The 17,913-nt window shown below is 35.7% G+C and overlaps 1 protein-coding gene across 14 annotated transcripts in view; it reads right to left on the bottom strand.

Annotated features, from left to right (window-relative positions):
* Mecom (MDS1 and EVI1 complex locus) overlaps positions 1-17,913 on the bottom strand; it is a 544,822-nt gene that overhangs the window by 104,601 nt on the left and 422,308 nt on the right. The window contains exon 3 of one of the 14 annotated variants that reach the window (XM_048814347.1): positions 4,161-4,830. The exons of the other annotated variants lie outside the window; for them this stretch is intronic. Within the exon in view, the coding sequence (XP_048670304.1) occupies positions 4,810-4,830 (21 nt within the window). The 3' untranslated portion in view covers positions 4,161-4,809. Of the gene's footprint in view, positions 1-4,160; positions 4,831-17,913 lie in introns of those variants that run through there. 14 annotated transcript variants of the gene reach the window in all.

Below are 17,913 nucleotides of genomic sequence, written 5' to 3'. Positions count from 1 at the left end.
CATAGAAGACATTCCATTTTCATTTGTGTTTTTCAAGGGAAAATTACTTTTCTATTCTGTTATCAGTTGGACATCCTTGGCATCATGTATATTTTAATTGCTGAAGATGTCCGGCAGAGCAGGTGAACAAAGGACTGGGGAGTTTGGTTCTTTGTGTTGCTGTTTCTAGATCATCCTTTTCTGCTCTTTGAAGTTTTCCTCTATAGCTAAAATAAATACATGTTCATATCCCAAAATATTTTAAAGAATAAAGAGTTACTAATCTAAAGCATTTTTTAGAACTACACAAGAAGCCTTCTATATTATCACACAAAAAATCTGACAAAGGAATACAGGTGAAAATATTTTCACAGGAAAACATTTGATAAAAGTAATCATGACTGAAAAGATAAAATTTATCTTGAACCTTGGAATGTAAGTTACTCATCTCAAAAAGATTTTCGAATACAAAATTAATTGTTAGTGTTTAGATATTTAAAAACTAACTTTTGTGTTTATTTAGAAATAAAGAGAAATCCGTGTTAATTGAAATTGATCTAAAATATTGAAAATACTTATATTAAATCATCTTCTTTTTTTAAAAAAAAATCTTCTATAGCACTCTGAAATACATAATAAAAGTTACAAAACTTTCTTCCCAAATACCTAATGCTATAATGACAAATTGTGACAACATTTTAAAATAAAAGCCAATGCAAATTTTAGAGTATAATTACTCATGCACGCTTCCCAGACAGTGCAAACATAGCTTGTAAAATCAATTATTACACATTTCAAGATGAGTAAGCATGACTTGGGGAACAAGTGAAATTTTCTGATAAATAACCAACTCGGTATCTTCTCTGCTGTATGAAAGCCAAGTCCTCAAAAATGCTTCTTATGGGGCTGGGGCTGTGGCTCAGAGGTATCATGCTGGCCTACCATGCTTGAGGCACTGGGTTCGATCCTCAGCACCACATAAAAATAAAATGAAGCTATTGTGTCCATCTATAACTAAAAAATAAATATTAAAAAAATGCTTCTTGTAAACATCTCAATAAATAACAACAGCAACAATAATGTGGGCATGAATGTGTTATTTTTTTCTTCTGAACATGTCCCAGGAATCACTGGAGCCTCTGATGGGAAGCCATACTTGTTTGCACATTTCCCAAGCTGACCCTAAAAGATTATGTGCAGCAAGGTGTCACTTCTGAGATCACCAGGAGTCCTAGTGCCTGACTGTGTCAGCCAGAAACATTCCACTACCAACTGTAGTCATTCAACCTCAGAATTAAATATATTACCAGCCAAGGTCACAGAATGAATTTGCTCAAGTGGCCTTGACCTTTAAACACTCAAATGATACACTTACATTCTGGGTGCAAACATTGTGCCATCATTTAAGAGAGAAAATAAGCAGTCAGCTATGACGCAGAAATATTGTAGTCCACAAAATAGTTACAGGGGTATGGTGGAAAAACTTGGATATATGTTTCATCTCATATTATTCCAGCAACTTATTTAAAACTCCTTCAGTCTCAACTTCCACATGTATTTAATAAGATTTATCATACCCGCTCTATTCAAATAAACAGGTATTCACCAAATCAGGTAATTCATGTGAAATCACTTGCATAAAACTTATAAAAAAACAAATATACCTATTTTATCTAATCCCTGATCATCTCTCTCCATTGTCACTGTTCCATTGTAATTAAACGAGGTCTTGAATATCTGGTTGAAAATAAGCCTGCAATCCAGGAAGATCAGACTTGACCTAGCCAGAGCTGATGCCCAGCAGCACCTCTCCTTGCAGGGCCAGTGACTATCACACTGACAATTCAAATCTGACCACTGCAGATTGGCGGATATGGTTAAAGCAAAACCCTGAAACACAAGCTGTGTTGGTTCTTCTTCAGACTATCCTTAGAATTAACGAACTTTACTGAAATTTAAGAAACAGCATACAATTTCACAAGGAGAAAAGGTACAGAGTAAAAAAAAAAAGTGCATCTATGTGATGGATAGATTTTGGCAAAGCTCACAATCATTTCTCATCAGGTTGTGAGATAACTTTTATTAATGCCAATTAATTCTTTGCTCAGGCCTGTGTCACTTTATAACCCTCTACTTAAAAGAAATCAATTGTATGAGTTCAGCTGAGAAAGAACTGCCATAATAGATGTTTTCACTCTTGCCTTTACTTTCCTCTGATAGCCCTTAAGGTGGTCAGAGGTAAAAGCTAAAGAAGCATTGTAGCCTGAGGGATGATTGAATGAAAAAAAAATGGGGGATGGGAACAGAACCCACTCGGATAGACCAATTTCCCACCACTGTGAGCCAGAGCAATTGATTGATGAATCCTTGCTCTGTCAAGAGGCAGCTTTCAGATTTGATCACATAAATACTCATTCAACTCAAATTCTGCTTGACAAGCCTCAGACAGCTTTGTTCTGTCACAGATATCATTGGAAGGAAAATGCTCCATTAATCATCCTTAATTAACTTTACCATAGTCTGCTGAAACCAATATGCTCTCTGGCTAAACCTTGGACTTCACCAGGATTCTATACTTATCAGATAGAGGAGAATTTTTCAAGTCCCTTTTCTCCTATTTCTATTAACTATAGGGATTCAGCCTGAGCAGAGTTCACAGGAAGTCATGCCCATTGATTATATGAGATAGCTTATCGGTGGGCACATTCTTCTCTAAAGGAAACATAATTTTAAATATGACTGACCTGCATGAGATGGCATTTTATATCTATATCTCACTTGATGCTCATAAGTTCTAATATTTCCTTCCCAATTCTCGGGTATCATATGTCCTGAGATATCATTTTTTAAATAAGAGGAAAGAAAAATTTAAAACAACAATAATGAAGAGTTAATTTGAAAAAGAGACTTGTTAGAGGCACACAGTAGTCTGTGATAAATACTGAAACACATGCACACACCTCAAATTGTAAAATGCCTCACAAATGACGCTTTAACATGATCATATTTTGATTTTTTGCTTAATAAATTATTAACCACTTGTCTTATTTTGAAATTGTCCATTGTGAAGTTGTGATAATAAGGGTGATAATTTACAGGTATTAAGGTAAAAAACTCAGAAATAAGATGTGTTCACATTTTAAATAAAAATAAAGTTCAATATGTGGATTATCATAAACGAAGAGTGTCTAATATATTGCAGTCTACTTCAGACACTACGTAGAAATTAATCTAGGTTTATAAACAGAAAATATAGAAAAATATAGAGAAAGAGCTAAGGATTTCTGAAAATGCTTAATCCTTTTGCAAAAGCTCTGGTTTGGTACTGTCATTGCAGACATTATATTTTGCCCTCTCCCCCAAAATAGATAACATCTATGACATGCATTCGATTTATCATTGCTATTTTTATTTTTAAGATAGTTTCCTAATTGGAGGTAGACAAAGTCTTCGGTAATGTACACCTTATGGTTGTCAGGTTTGTTAAAATAAATGCCAATTCATGTATCCCTTTATGCAAAATGACATAAAAACCACATTTTTGTAAAAATCCTAAAACATAGATTTTATTTGCCAACTTTAAACTAGATTTAAAAAAAGTCAATGCTTAACTATAAAACTTGATCTTTAAAATATATAAACTACTTAGGACAATAAAATCTGATGTCAAGTTCATAACAATAGACTCCCTCTTTATTAGTATGCTTTATGGCCTATATTTACTTATTATGAAATAGGGTTTACTTTGGGGGAATACATATGTGTGTGTGTATATATATATTTTTTTCTTATTTTTAAATAAAACTTTTATATCAAACTCACTTCACATTGCTCTTCCTTTCCCTGGGAAAGAAAAAAAATCAGATGAAAATATGTGAAAAAAAATCTTTTCTTGTATATTTGTATTTTAAATTCTGGTTACTTTTACTGTAAATTATTCCTGGCTTCACTTTGAAACTACTTTCTTCCCTTGGATTAGTCCTATTATTTCTTCCGTGATTTAGGAATGAAGTTCTGTGTGCAAAGTCTTTATTTCTCTCCCCTTCATTTCATTCCAGGGATCTCTTTATCTAGTTTTTCCCCTTGCCATGGACCCTTTCTTTTGCCTGTCCATCCATCTGTCCTTCTTTCATTCATCTTTCCTTCCCTCCCTCCCTCCCTCCCTCCCTTCCTTCCTTCCTTCCTTCCTTCCTTCCTTCCTTCCCTCATTCCTTCCCTTTCCAGTCATAATATACTTCCTGGCCTCTTTTCCTTCTGAAATTTTCAAATTCAAGTATCTATCTGCCCATTCCAATAGTGGGCAGTGAGAACAGAACACCATGCATGATAGGCCTGGATGGTGGAGGAGGTAAACATTGAACACTGAATCCCAATGTAATGTGGAAAAAGAGAAGACAGACATTTAGCATGCCATGCTAACAAATAATTGGGACATAATTTAGAAAAACATCCAGGAAAATCCTTCGTGTGAAGTAACAAATAAATGGGACTCATTTGACAAATAAAGAATTTTCTAGATACAGAAGGTGGGACATAAAAAGCCCAAATAGTGTTCATGTATTCATTCATTCACTGAATCAGTCTCCTATGTGCCTCCTAGTTGTTCATTTGTTGAATGAAAACAATGATACTTGGGAACAAACAGAGCTTATGTATTAAACCCCAATGAATATATCTGAACTGGAAAGTAATTTTGGGAAGTGAGCAAAATGAAGACTACTTTTAGTAGGATGCTGTTTATTTGAAGCCTGCCTGGGAATACTTCTGCTCTTGCCCTTCTGTCTCCATCCCAGAAGTAGCCCAGTGGATTTCTGGTAGTGGGGGCCCTCTTCATTCACACTGTGTTGATGACTGGTGAAGAAGAAAAAAACAATAGGAGGAAAGGGAAATAGAGAATATGTCACTCTTCTTTCTGGTAGCAAAGCATACTTTAACAATTCCTCCCTAAAACACTATGTGTTTGACACACAGAACAACATAACTACAACCACTTCTGGGTCTTATTAAACCTGGAAGGAGAATGATCAATGTTCTCATAACAATCCAGAGGCGATCTTGCCAAGCTGGGCCAAAGAGGTTTGATTAGTGTTCATTTCTTGAAACACACACTATATATGTACATGTTTTCCAAAGTCAGCTAGTGAACTGTGAAAAATGTGTGCTCTGGATATCTGAGTGAAACTTGTTGACACCACTCATTTAGAAAGAATATAACTTTGCTTCTGTTATTCAAGATATTTAATACCACTGCATACTAACAGGTTCTCTGTTTTAAGCAATGAAATGAGCTAAGTAGATTCACAGGAATCGGGTGGGAGTCTGGGGGAGGACTGTGAATGTCCTTCCTCATTTCAAAGGTCAAAGACAGCATTAATTATTTTTAACTAATGTCTTATTTAACCACATGCAAACTTAAATCAGTTTGGGTCTGACCGATTCAAAGCTATTCATTGGTTCCCTGCTCTGCTGCAATAATTGACTAGGTCAGACTTTGCAAAGGTCAAAAGAATGGACTCAGTTCATATTATTTCAGCTAATAACAGTTCTTAAATCAAAATTTGAGAATTGATCTTTCAAAGTCACTTTTCCTCTCTACATTTGGATTTAATTTCAAATTATATGATAGATGTATCCAAACTCACTTTTTATTCAATTACATTTTAGCAACCGAAGACACAGTGGGAGGGTTTTTAACAAGATCTAGGTTTGTCTTAAAAAAAAAAAAAATCAAAAGGGAATTAAGAAAACCATGGGAAACTTGGCATTTAACATAGTTCTAATGAATGCAATTGGATGTGGGCAATCTAAAGGAAAAAATTTAGGCAGACATAATGCTAAGCAAGAACGAAAATGAAAACTACCTTAGGTGAAGTTCAAGCAAAAGGTACAGCAGAGTAGTCAGGGATTTGGGCGATTAGGATTTGCAGGACTCTAAACATCATAGAAGAGACTAAAATTGTTGCTTGAGAGCGAGAGGGCTTCCCCAGACCATTTAGTACCATCTTCCCCATGCTGTACCTCTCATTGAAACTACAGTTTGATCCTAGAATTACTGGCTTTCCAGAAGGCAAAGCCTCTCCCCCATGTGGTGATGTGCCAGCTCATTGCACACCATCATTTAAGTTGTACATGGAATCCCCCTTTCCTCAAAGACGTTCCTGACTGATCAGTGGTCAGATGGAGACTTCTTCTCCAGACTCCCTTATCTAACCCTGCAACTCCCACGAGCTGTCTTGCTCTCATCACTCCACAATATACATTTACCCCTGGGCCTGTAGATAATGAAATCTTGATTGAATATGTACATCTGCTTAACGTGTATGCAGTTGCACACACATCTTTCAAGTGGGTTCCACGACACTTTTATCTCTCACACCTTAGATGACAGAGAACATATTTATGTAATGCACTTTGCTATGCCTAGCACGTTGCCAGGTGTTGATAATATTCAATAAGCACATTTCATCGAAACATATTCAACTGTCATTTTGGACAGGATGTGTGCATGTGTAGCCAAAATAAAATTCAGAAAGAAAACCTTTTCTAGAATGAAATTTAGTATTTTCACATTGTGTCCCAATATTACCTTTTAAAAAAGTTTAGTTGTAGATTAACACAATACCTTTCTTTTATTTATTTATATTTATGTGAGGATTGAACCCAGTGCTTCACAACATGCTAGGCAAGTGCTCTACCGCTGTGCTACAACCCCAGCCCCCCAATATCATCCTAACAGAACCAAAATGAAGGAGAAATAGAGGGTTATATTATTTCTCACATAACGTAGGATCAAGTTTTTTTTTGTCTAAATTAGAAGACTCTCTGTTCACTAGTTAATTAGAAAACACCACACCCTCAAGTTAGAATTTTTAAAAGGAAGAGCTTTCCAATCAAGGTAAAGTTCAGAGATACTTCCAAGACCTGGTTGTACGTTTCCATAATAAATATCCTTTATGGTGGATTATTCACCAATCATTCAGTCTATAAATCATACTGACTATATTTAAACCTGGATAAAGTCCACTTTTTCCTGTGTCAAAGCACCAGCTTGGCTAAATAATCTTACATTTCCAATCATGCTTAAAGAAACATAAAAATTATGTATGGGATGAGAAAGACATTTCATAGATAATTTCTCTGGCTTCAGTACCAAGTACATTCATATTTTTCTCCTAAATCTGAAACCAAATGTTTGGTTTCCTAATATTTTTCCTGCCTACTGGATTTTTCTTTCCTTCTTCTATGTGGGCACTCACAGCCTGGCCTTTGTGTATTCTCCCAAGAAAGAATTGTTTATTTATATTAGCAGTCCTTTCTGGGGCTCCCTGTAGACACTGTTTCCAGTGGCATGTGGAGTTAGTAGGCTTTTATTGTTGACAAGTGGTAGGTGGGATCCAAGCTTTTGTGGTTAAATTGTTTATTGATAATTACCTGTTAATTACTCTGCTGCCTGACTCCTGTAATTTACTATAATCATTACTTTCCTTTTTCTTGAAAACCCTGTGCACAAAAAAACAAAAAGCAAAGACAAAAAAAAAATAGACTCCCTTACCACCTTTAAAAAAAAATGGTTGGTTTCTTAATTAAAACCATTTAGAGTCAGAACCTTTCCTCATTGTATAATATTTGGGTTGGGTAAAGCAAGCCAGTGTTATTAATGTAATTATAACTATATCTAGTAATTGATTTATAACTGGTGAATATAATTTTTGGGTGGTGATCACCAAATTAGGTGTCACATCATGTTTCTGAGTCATTGCTGTTTGGTTTACTATAGAATGTTTTCCTTCCTAGAATCAGCCAGAAATTCTGTACTAAATCAAAGCCTTGAAACCAAATAGACTGGATTCCATGTTATTTGTTAAAGTTTGAAGTTTTTTATACCAAGGTTCTAGTATCTAAAGTTTTATTCGAGGGTAGTCACATAATCCTCTGGATTCCCAGATATCATGTATACAATGATCTTTACACTTTCAAGAAAGTTATTATTTCTAGGGTCTAGTCCTCCCTCACCAGCCATGGTATAGGGATATATCAACGCCCAGGGAACATATAACTGACTGCTTCAGTTACTACATTTCTCAAGAAATCCCACCTAATCCTTACCCACCAAACCTCTTTCATTACTGGTTAAATATCTCATTATTAGTAAAAAAAAAAATAAATAATAAAATAAAATAAAATTAGAGTTAACAATTAAGTCCAACTTTCTGGGAATCAAAATTAGCTTTGCCAGGCAAGCAGATGGATTTATTAGGTGTATATTCTTGAAATGTAATCTACAAGGAACTGCAAAGAATGATTAAATAAAGCTCTGAAATACCAAACCAAAAAGCTCTGGAATAAGCACAATCTACCATCCTGCCATTTCTTACCAACTTCCTCTTATTTCTCACCTCTGACGACTTACTAGGCGTTCTAACGTATATGGAAGATAAGTGCAGTCAAGGTGAACCCATGAACTTTGTTAGGACCATTGATTAAAACCTAATTCAGAACTGTCTGTGGCTTACACTACTCATTTTACCTTGACTTTACCTTGGAAACATAGAGATGAATAGCAAGACTCTATGGTGTGCGTTATGCCAATTGACCTACACACATCTTCCATGGGACTCCCTACGCCAAATGCAGTCCTTTTAAAAACATGTCATTTTAAAGCCACAATGGAAAGAACATATCATTTAGAGTTCAAATCGCTGGACCAGAGTCTAGATTTGACACTTACTAGATGAGTAAACATGGATAAATCTCTTACCCTCCGAACCTTTTCATCATTTAAAAAATTGGAATTAAAAATCATAATATTGATCTAACTCTTTTATTGACATTCTTATAATGATGTCAATGATGTAATGATACAATAACACACATGAACACACTTTATAACCGAAATGCACTCTGTGATTATAATAATCAATATTAATTCTAAAAACAATAAGCACCCCTTTAAATAAAGATTAAAAAGAACTTCGCTGGACATACAGAATAAATAGAAGGTTGATGGTATTTAAATATCTCAGTAAGAGTGGCAATGCACACACATTATAGCATTTCAACAAATATTTTTCCTAGGGGAAGATTAAAGTCAGGAGAGGAAATGGAACGGCTTCAGTTGCTGTCATTGCATTCTTAGTATTTTACTTGGGAGAATGAGCCCCGTCAAATGGAAAGACTGAAATGAATACATTTCTCAGCTGCTTAGCAGATATGTTTTCCAATATAAGCTAAACATTTCAACCAACCTCATTTCCATGTGAATATTTGCACTCCTGAATAGATGATGGGAATGTTAAGGAAATGGGTTGATCTTGGCCTTGGAATTATATGGCTTAGGTGTAAATTTATTCTTAATCTTCAACCATTATGTTTTAACATTCCTAACTGAAATTTGGTTGAACTATCAAATTGTTCAAAGGCCAGTTCATGCCACAGCCCAAGAACCACTACTGGGAGAAGGTGGAAACCCCAAACCACAATCGAGTCCATCCATAGGGTTTTTCCCCATGAAGGTTACCACAACATACTTAACATTGTTACAGACAAATTGCTGCCATTACCAAGCCAAACAATTGTGTTCTTGTGTTTTGAAATAGTTTGGGTAACTCTTTAGAAACTTTACAGCTGCAAAGGAACTGCATCTCCACAGGGCTACATTTATAGAGTTTTGTTCTGTGCCACTTTTGCATTTGTTTCCTGATCTGAACAATAGCCCCAATTGCCAGCTGCACAAGATCCTCACAACCTGGGCCGAGTCTAGGAGTGAGCCAAGCTCTGCACAATCGTCCCACAGCTCCCCATAGTTTATCATCATTGTTTTGTGTAATTGGAAACAGAATTATTTATATGCTGCTGCTTATTCTGCAACTAAATTTACAAGGCAACTGTCTCTCTTAATCTATAGTAGACCTAATGTAAACAGTAATGCAAAAGAGTATTCGGATTTATTACATGACTTCCTTAAAGATCAATATTTAAAATGAATACATATTGTGCTAATTTAAACATGCAACACATCACAAAGCTATTTACACAAGAAATTTACAATGGCTGAAGACATTTTTATACTCTATTTCTACTTCCTAGGAATACCTTTTATCAAGTGGAAAGAAAAAAAAAATAAAATAAAAGAGTTACAAGTTCAATGTTAATTAGCCTCATTTATAAACTTTCATCTAAACCTGTAACCTCAACAGACAATATATTAAGCTATTAAATGGTGAATTCAAGTTACTTTGAGTGTAACCAAACAAGAAAATGAAGCTGACCCCACCCTATGCTATACGAGATGTGTAACTCAGGGTAGACAACAGTGTGGGATTCTGCAAAACCAAGCCACAACCTGCTGATCTTAGAGCAGTTATTTTAGTTTTACTCTGCATTTTCTGGATTCTGTGGGTTTAAATCACTCCTTCTCTTTATTTAGACCTCATCTTGGAGCTTTAAAATAGTATCCCGTTGACAAGAATCTGAGGTCCTTCAGACCTAATATCACGTCAAGCTGCCGGGCTGAGACCTACATGCCAAGTCTCAGCCTACGATGAATTTTTATAAGTGAGTTATAAACCCCTCAAAAACAGGGTTTATAATGGAAACGCTGACAGACTCTTAACTATCGAGTTTCTAGTGGGTTCCTGTTTAATATACTGTATTTCTTCCCCTTGAAGATATTAATTTACTTTTTGAAATGTTCATTGCTAAGATTAAGCGTAGGTTTTTGAAATGTGTTCATAGGCAATTTATGCATGAGTAGAAACGTACTCTTCTCCAGATGTACAGAATACTAATTTGAAAATGATTTATAAGCCACACTGTGCTGTACATTCCATTCCCTTCTGAAAAGTTAAGACAAGGTTTTCCTCTGACATAACACCAGGATCCTCTACATATTGTAAATACAGTATATTAGCCACAGTTGTTTAAATTCTTGAGACATCAACTCTAGGATGTGTTAGACAAGGTAAGCTGCAAAGACCAATGGAATAAAAAGTACTTAAAAGTAGGGGGCTTCAGGAAGAGGAAAATCAACGTAAGCACACACCCAAATAGATGCTTCTCATCACAAGAGAGTACTTTCATGTTTCATCCAAATTAGATCTCTTAGAATCTTAGAATTGGAAGAATTTTAGAAATTATTTAACACAGACATAGTTGTCCCTCAGGATCCAGGAATGGCTCTAGGACTCCTTGCAGTCACAAAAATCTATGGATGCTCAAATTCCTTAGGTAAATGGCATAAAATTTGCATATAACCTCCCACAGGCTTTAAATCATTTCTAGATTACTTATAATACACAATGCAATATAAATGCTATGTAAGTAGTGGTTCTAAAATATTGATTAGGGAATAATGACAAAATAAAGTCTATATTTGTTCAGTACAGATATAATTCTTTAAAAAATATTTTCAATATTTATATGGTTGAATCCACAGATGCAAGTACCCACAGATATGGATGGCTGACCATATTGCAAAATGGTGGCCTGTGGGCAGAATTAAGACCCACAATATGAATAAGGCATATAAAAATATTGGCAATAGATAACAAATAGTAATAATTGGAAAATTTGAATTTATACTTCTCTTTAAAAATGAAAAGATTTGATAACACTTAATTCGCATTCTCTCATAGAAACATTGGCCCCCGGGGTTGAGTAGCCAGAATCCTGGTAACTTTCTTAAGCTAACCTGCCAAAACTGCAAAAATACATATGTGTGTAAGTCCTCTGTGTGTGTGTGTGTGTGTGTAAGTGTTGTGTTATGTAAATTAACAACTGCATTGATTTCTATAAAAGAGAATGCTTCCTGATGTAGATGTGGGTGGTTTTTCCTGATATCCTAGTTCAAAATCTTAAAAATCATGAATGTCATAAAAGATTCAAGTCCTCTTGAGAACAGGAGTGAGTCCTCCACTTTGCCAGTGTCCATTCTTCCTGTCTCACACATTCACGTCACCTTCCTGGCTCCTAATGCACTGACGTGTGAGAATCCTGCTCAGAGAATATCTTGTCCAGGAATCCTAACTTGGCAGGGCTGGGAGGAAGTAAGGTCAAATCTTGCACATTTCCTTCACTGCCCTATCAGCACGCTATCTTCTGACATAGTCCCCTTACTTGGTTAATTCACTTTTGAGGGGAAAATGATCCCTGTGAAAAATAAATGGAAAATTCTCCTTAAATATCAGGGTCATCGGCAACTATGACTTTACTTACCCCCTTGCTCATTATCTCATTTAAAGGCTGTCTATTCAAGACTTCCATGTTTCTTTGAAAGTATTAAAAAAAAAAAAAACTCAATTATCCCAAAGGGTGTGGTGTTCTTAATGCTTGCCAAAAGTTTTTGCATATACAGCACTGGTTCTCAAACTTTGGCTTCACTTAAGAATCACCTGTGAAGTGTTGAAAGATTATTAAACCTGGGCCCCACCCCAGATTTATTAAATCAGAATTTCTAAGTGTGAATCCCAGGCATAATATTGAAAAAGCAAATCTCTAGATGACTCTAGTGAATCTATGGGGTTAACAAAGTTAATGGATGATTTTATAATATTCAGATGGTAATATTAAATATGTGTGGGGTATAAAAATGATGTTTAATTAAAAAAGGCTTTAGAAGCAATTTGAAGATGTTTCTACTATAAACAAAATGATGATATAGGGTAAAGAATGAAAAGATCTTGAAGCATGGTGACCTCTTTCCTAAACAAAGGAGTTATGAGATTATCCATAGCTAATCACTTTGTGGTAATGTGCTTTCATCATTGAGGAAGAAAGGCCTTCTTAAAATAGCTGAGAAATAAACAGTGCACATATAAATGACTCCCAGGCAGCAGGGAAGGTGCAATATCTCTGAGGAACGACACAAGATGGATGGGAGTCCAGGTTAAGAATAGTTCTCAATGTTTCCTGGAAAGGAATCCCATATCCTCAGGAAGAAGAGTCTATCTCAGAATATCCCATCTGAATACACAGAAGACGGAAATCACATTTACAGTAGGAGCTGACACTAACCAGAGAATAAACTACAATTAATATCCAGTAAAATCACAAAGCAGCCATCACTGGTAGAGGAAATAATTATTTTAAAATATCCAAATTATATGAAAAGAACATACAAAAATTTATAGGTTAAGAGAAACTTTAAGTATCTTTCAGAATCCTGGTAACTTTCTTAAGCAAACCTACCAAAACTACAAAAATACAAAAGTGTGTAAGTGCCTGTGTGTGCCTGTGTGTGTGTGTGTGTGTGTGTGTGAGTGTTGTGTTTATGTAAATTAACAACTGCATTGATTTCTATAAAACAGAATGCTTCCTGATGTAGATGTGGGTGGTTTTTCCTGATATCCTAGTTCAAAAATCTCAAAAATCATGAGTGTCATAAAAGATTCAGATAGTATCTCATATCCTGTTAGGTTTAATCAAATGCTGCCTTGTCATTGAAAGGTTATGGTTTAGGATCTGGAACCTTTGTAACAAGCCAGACACAATGCTAGGAACCTTACTATGTTATCTTTAAACTTTATGGTGGGTTAGAAAAGTAATTATTACTTTACCTCATTACAGATAAGGAAATTAAAATTCAGTGAGAGTAAGGAATTCACCTCAGCTTAGATGGCTGATAGCAAGTCTGAGATTCAGGTCTAATTCTAGTTCAAAGCACTTGACCTTTCCATTACAACATAGTCTTCTAGATCTGCAAAGGATTGGGTACATTTATTGAAATTTGTGGTGCAGCTTGTTTAAAATACCCTCATTCCAATCACCTACCTCTGAAGCAAAAGCTCGTAACAGCTTCTATTTATGATTCAAGAAGTCAAGAAGTCTGTTACCAGAACTATATAGTGTAATTTGAGTAATAAATACAGTCAGTTAATAGCATTACTATAGATATCTCAAATTAATGATGATAGAGCTTAAAGAAAATGAAGATAGATAGATAGATAGATAGATAGATAGATAGATAGATAGATAGATTTTCTTTAAATTACCTGACATGTTAAAGTAAGGATCAAAATAGCCAAGCAAAGGTCAAAAAACATTTCTAGCTGGGCTCAATGGCATGCCTATAATCTCAGCAGCTCAGTAGGCTGAGACAGGAAGATTGAAAGTTCAAAGCCAGCCTCAGCAACTTAGTGAGGCCCTAAGAAAACTTAGTGAGACTTTGTCTCAGAATAAAGGACTGGGGATGTAGTTTAATGGTTAAGCACTCCTGGGTTCAATCCTTGGAACAAAAAAAAAAGAAAAGAAAAACCTAAAGGCTTAGCAGTATTATTGTAGATGACTCTATGAGAGAGAATCTAAGCAACATATATTAGGTGTCAGTAAATGGGTAACATATCGACAAACATGAAAACAGTAAAAGAGGAATTCTAAGTAATCAAGAAGGTGAATAGTTTATAAATGTGATCAAAAAATGATTCAGGGCCAAAGAAACTAATCAGGAAAAGCAGTGATATCCCCTTCTCTTTTTCTCTCTCAATTCTCTCACTAAATTTTATCAAGGTATAATTAATTCATGTTAAATAACTTTTGATAAATGTACATAGCCATATAACCATGACCTCAACAGAGACATAGAATAGTTTTATCTCCCCCAGAGAGTTCCCGCCATGTCCCTTTTCAATTTTAACTTCTCTACCCTTTGCCCTAGGCAAATTATTGATCAATATAGATTAGTTTTCCTATATTATTAAGTTTAGATTCGTCTCTCTGTCCTAGAATTATGTATCAGTGTAATCCAAGATCAGGTACTCTTTGTGTCTGGTTTCTTTTAGTTGACACAAGGTCTGAGAGATTCCTCCATTGACTTTCATATATGAGTAGTTCGTTCCTTTTCATTGCTGAGCAATATTCCAGTTCCTCATAACACCAATCTGCTTATTCATTCAACTCTTAATGGATATTTGGGTGCTTTTGGTTTCCTGATGTGACTATTAGTATAGTGAACATGTGTGCACAAGTGGTTTTGAGGGCCTGTTTCCTTTTTTGTTCAGTAGCTATCTAAGAATGAACTGTTGGACTATGCAGTAAGAATCTTGTGAACCATTTACCAAAGTCAAAGCAACATTTCACATCCGCCCCCAATAATATATAATATATGAGCTCTGTGTCTTTGGGGATATATTTTTCTGCTTTCACAGAGCCTAAAAAATTGTATCTTAGGGCTTGGTACCCTATCTCAATGATCAGATAAATTAGTTAAAAAAAAAAATAACCCAGGAACAAAACCCACACTGCTACATATCAACCACCCTAAGTATGTGGATGTTATATATGCTTTTCTTATCTAGAGCTCTCTGCCTGGCACAGGGCAGACACATGGAAGTCTCCCTCCTCCATGTTTCTGGTCTTGTTGTATCTGCCAATCACTTTCTCTTCTATGATCCCATCTTTCTCAACAGCATTAGATACCATTAGATGCCATCTCTTTTTTCACATATATTCTTCCATGAACTTGCAGGACACAACACTACTGATTTTCCTCCTAATTAACAGAGTCATACCCCATCTCCTTTACTGGTCCTTTCTCCAGGTGTTGTTGTGCTTGAGGGTCTAGATTTAAGCTATCTTCCCTTCCCTGTACTCTCCTCTTAAGATATAGCACCCAGTTCGGAAACTTTAAAGATCATCTATGTTTATGACTCCCAAATTTCTATCTAGAGTTTTGACTTCACTTTCAGTTTCAGACCTTTATATCCAGTTGTCTACTGGACATCTCCATTTGGATGCTTGAAAGCTACCTCAAATCGACCCTCCTCCCTGCCCACTCCTCACCAACACTCATTTTTTTCAGTCATCTATGTCTTCCAAATGGTTCCACCTTTCACCCATTTTCCCAAGCCAGAAAAATTGGAATGATTCTTGATTTCTCTTTTTTTTTTCCATATCCGCGTCCATTCCATCAGAATAGTTCTTTGAGGGTTCTTGTTTAGAATATATCTACAAACTGTCTACATTCATCTCTCTGCATTTCCACGACAGTCCTTAAGGTGAGTTCCATTTAATGCATCAGCCTCTGTCTGTAGTGATATGTATACAATTGGTTCTCCCCACAGCAGCCAGAATGATGTTTTAGACAATATAAATCAGATTGTGCCATGCCCCTCTTATGAAGTTCTGGTGGCTTTCTACTACATCTAGAATAAAACCCAGACTCCTTATAACATAACATGAACTCCACATCCCTACCACACTCCAGTGCCGGTAGGACAAGGACTGTAGTTGACTGTAATGTTAATGGATAAAAGGAACAGGGTGAAAAGCAACCTATGCTAAGCTACTTGCAAGAGTGCTACACTTAACAAGTAATCACTTAATGTATCTTTCAAAACGGTGTGAAGATATAGCAGCAACAAAAGTACACTATCAGCTTCCACTTGGTAAACTCTGTACCAATAGTTCTAAGTCCTATCCACTGCAATAATTTCATTCTTCCACCCTCCCTTGTTTGTTATGCTTCTTGGTCTTTCTGAATGTTCCCCAAATATGGCAAGCTCTTGCCCCAGGGACTTTGCATCTGCTACTGCCTCTCCATGGAATGTTCTCCCTCCCAATTTTCAGATCACCAGCTCCTTCTGTCATTAAGGTTCCATTCAAGTAGCCCTTCCCTAAGGAGTCTTCTCTCATCTTCTCCCCTAAAGTCCCCACCTCATTCCAACATCCAGACATCGCCACTTTACCCTGTGTGGTTTCTTGTCTTTGCACTTATCATTATTAGGGATTTACTTATTTGCTCATTGGAAATTCATTTCATCACAGTTATGGAAGCTCCAGAAAAGAAAAGATAACGTCTATCTCTCTTTTTTTTTTCTCTTTATACTTGACCTGCAGAATTCAGGCATATTGTAAGTACTCGAAAAACTATCTGTTGGACTAATGAGTCTTTATAGCAGTGAAAAAGTGAGAAAGATGTCTGCAAAATGTAAAGTTAGGTTTAGTTTCGACGACGTAAGTATTTTGGAAGATCAAAAATGTTAAGAGAAAGCAAAAAAAAAATAACGGAATATATGAGTGTAGTTAATTTTATTGTGTGGCTTTTTAAAGAATTTCCTTATTTCTTCTTTTTAAAGAAATGTTTATCCCATGTGAAATATTTATCGTTTTGCTCCATTTTGACTCATTCTCAATTTTCACCCTGCTGAGAGAGTGTTTGAGGGGGGGCTCATTTTCAAATAGAGATACATCTAAATAATTTCAAACAGATGAGACTGAACCAGTTTTAAAGATCATCAGAGGAGGAAATGCCATCAGTATTCTTGGGTAGCTTTAGATTTTTCTTTTTAAACAAACTTAACTGGCCCTTATTAAAGCAAAAACAAAAAATGGACAAAGTTATGTTTTTGTACTCGTTAAAGACTGCCTCTACTTTATGAATATTTTCCCAATAATACCAATTTATTTGCCCAGAGAAAATGATGATTTTATTTGAAAGAGGGTCCTAAAACTGGACCAGAAGTTTCCGTTTATTTTACCAACTGGGACCCCTACTTGAGCGGTAAACACTTCCTGCTCCCATGGCTGAAGGGCTATATATTATCTGAAATAATTTCTTTAGTCTGTGACTGGAGGAAGAAAAGTGACTTGCCCTTATTTATCTTTTTTAGGGGCTACATGGATTTTAGTGTCCTTGAAAACAAGTGATTGAGAACAAAGAATTAGCAATAACACACATCTGTATGATACCATTCATCTAAAGATCTCAAAGCATTTTTGAATGTCTACCCTACCCCCATCTTTCAATTGCTAAAACATTTTGGCGGAAGAAAGCAGTACAGCTATATTTGATCCCCTCTGTGGCTTTGTAAAAGCCAACATTAAAACAAGTAACTTGTATGGGTGTCACTGGGATTAAGCAAGCCTCACTCCGTCTGTTTCCAAAAGCCAAAACCTAAACTCACACACAGCAGAAGTGCAATACATGTTTGTCGAATTTAA

The sequence above is a fragment of the Marmota marmota genome, unplaced genomic scaffold, assembly GCF_001458135.2.
Source record: "Marmota marmota marmota unplaced genomic scaffold, marMar, whole genome shotgun sequence".
NCBI lineage: Eukaryota > Metazoa > Chordata > Mammalia > Rodentia > Sciuridae > Marmota > Marmota marmota.
This window is presented reverse-complemented; position numbering and strand designations above follow the sequence as displayed.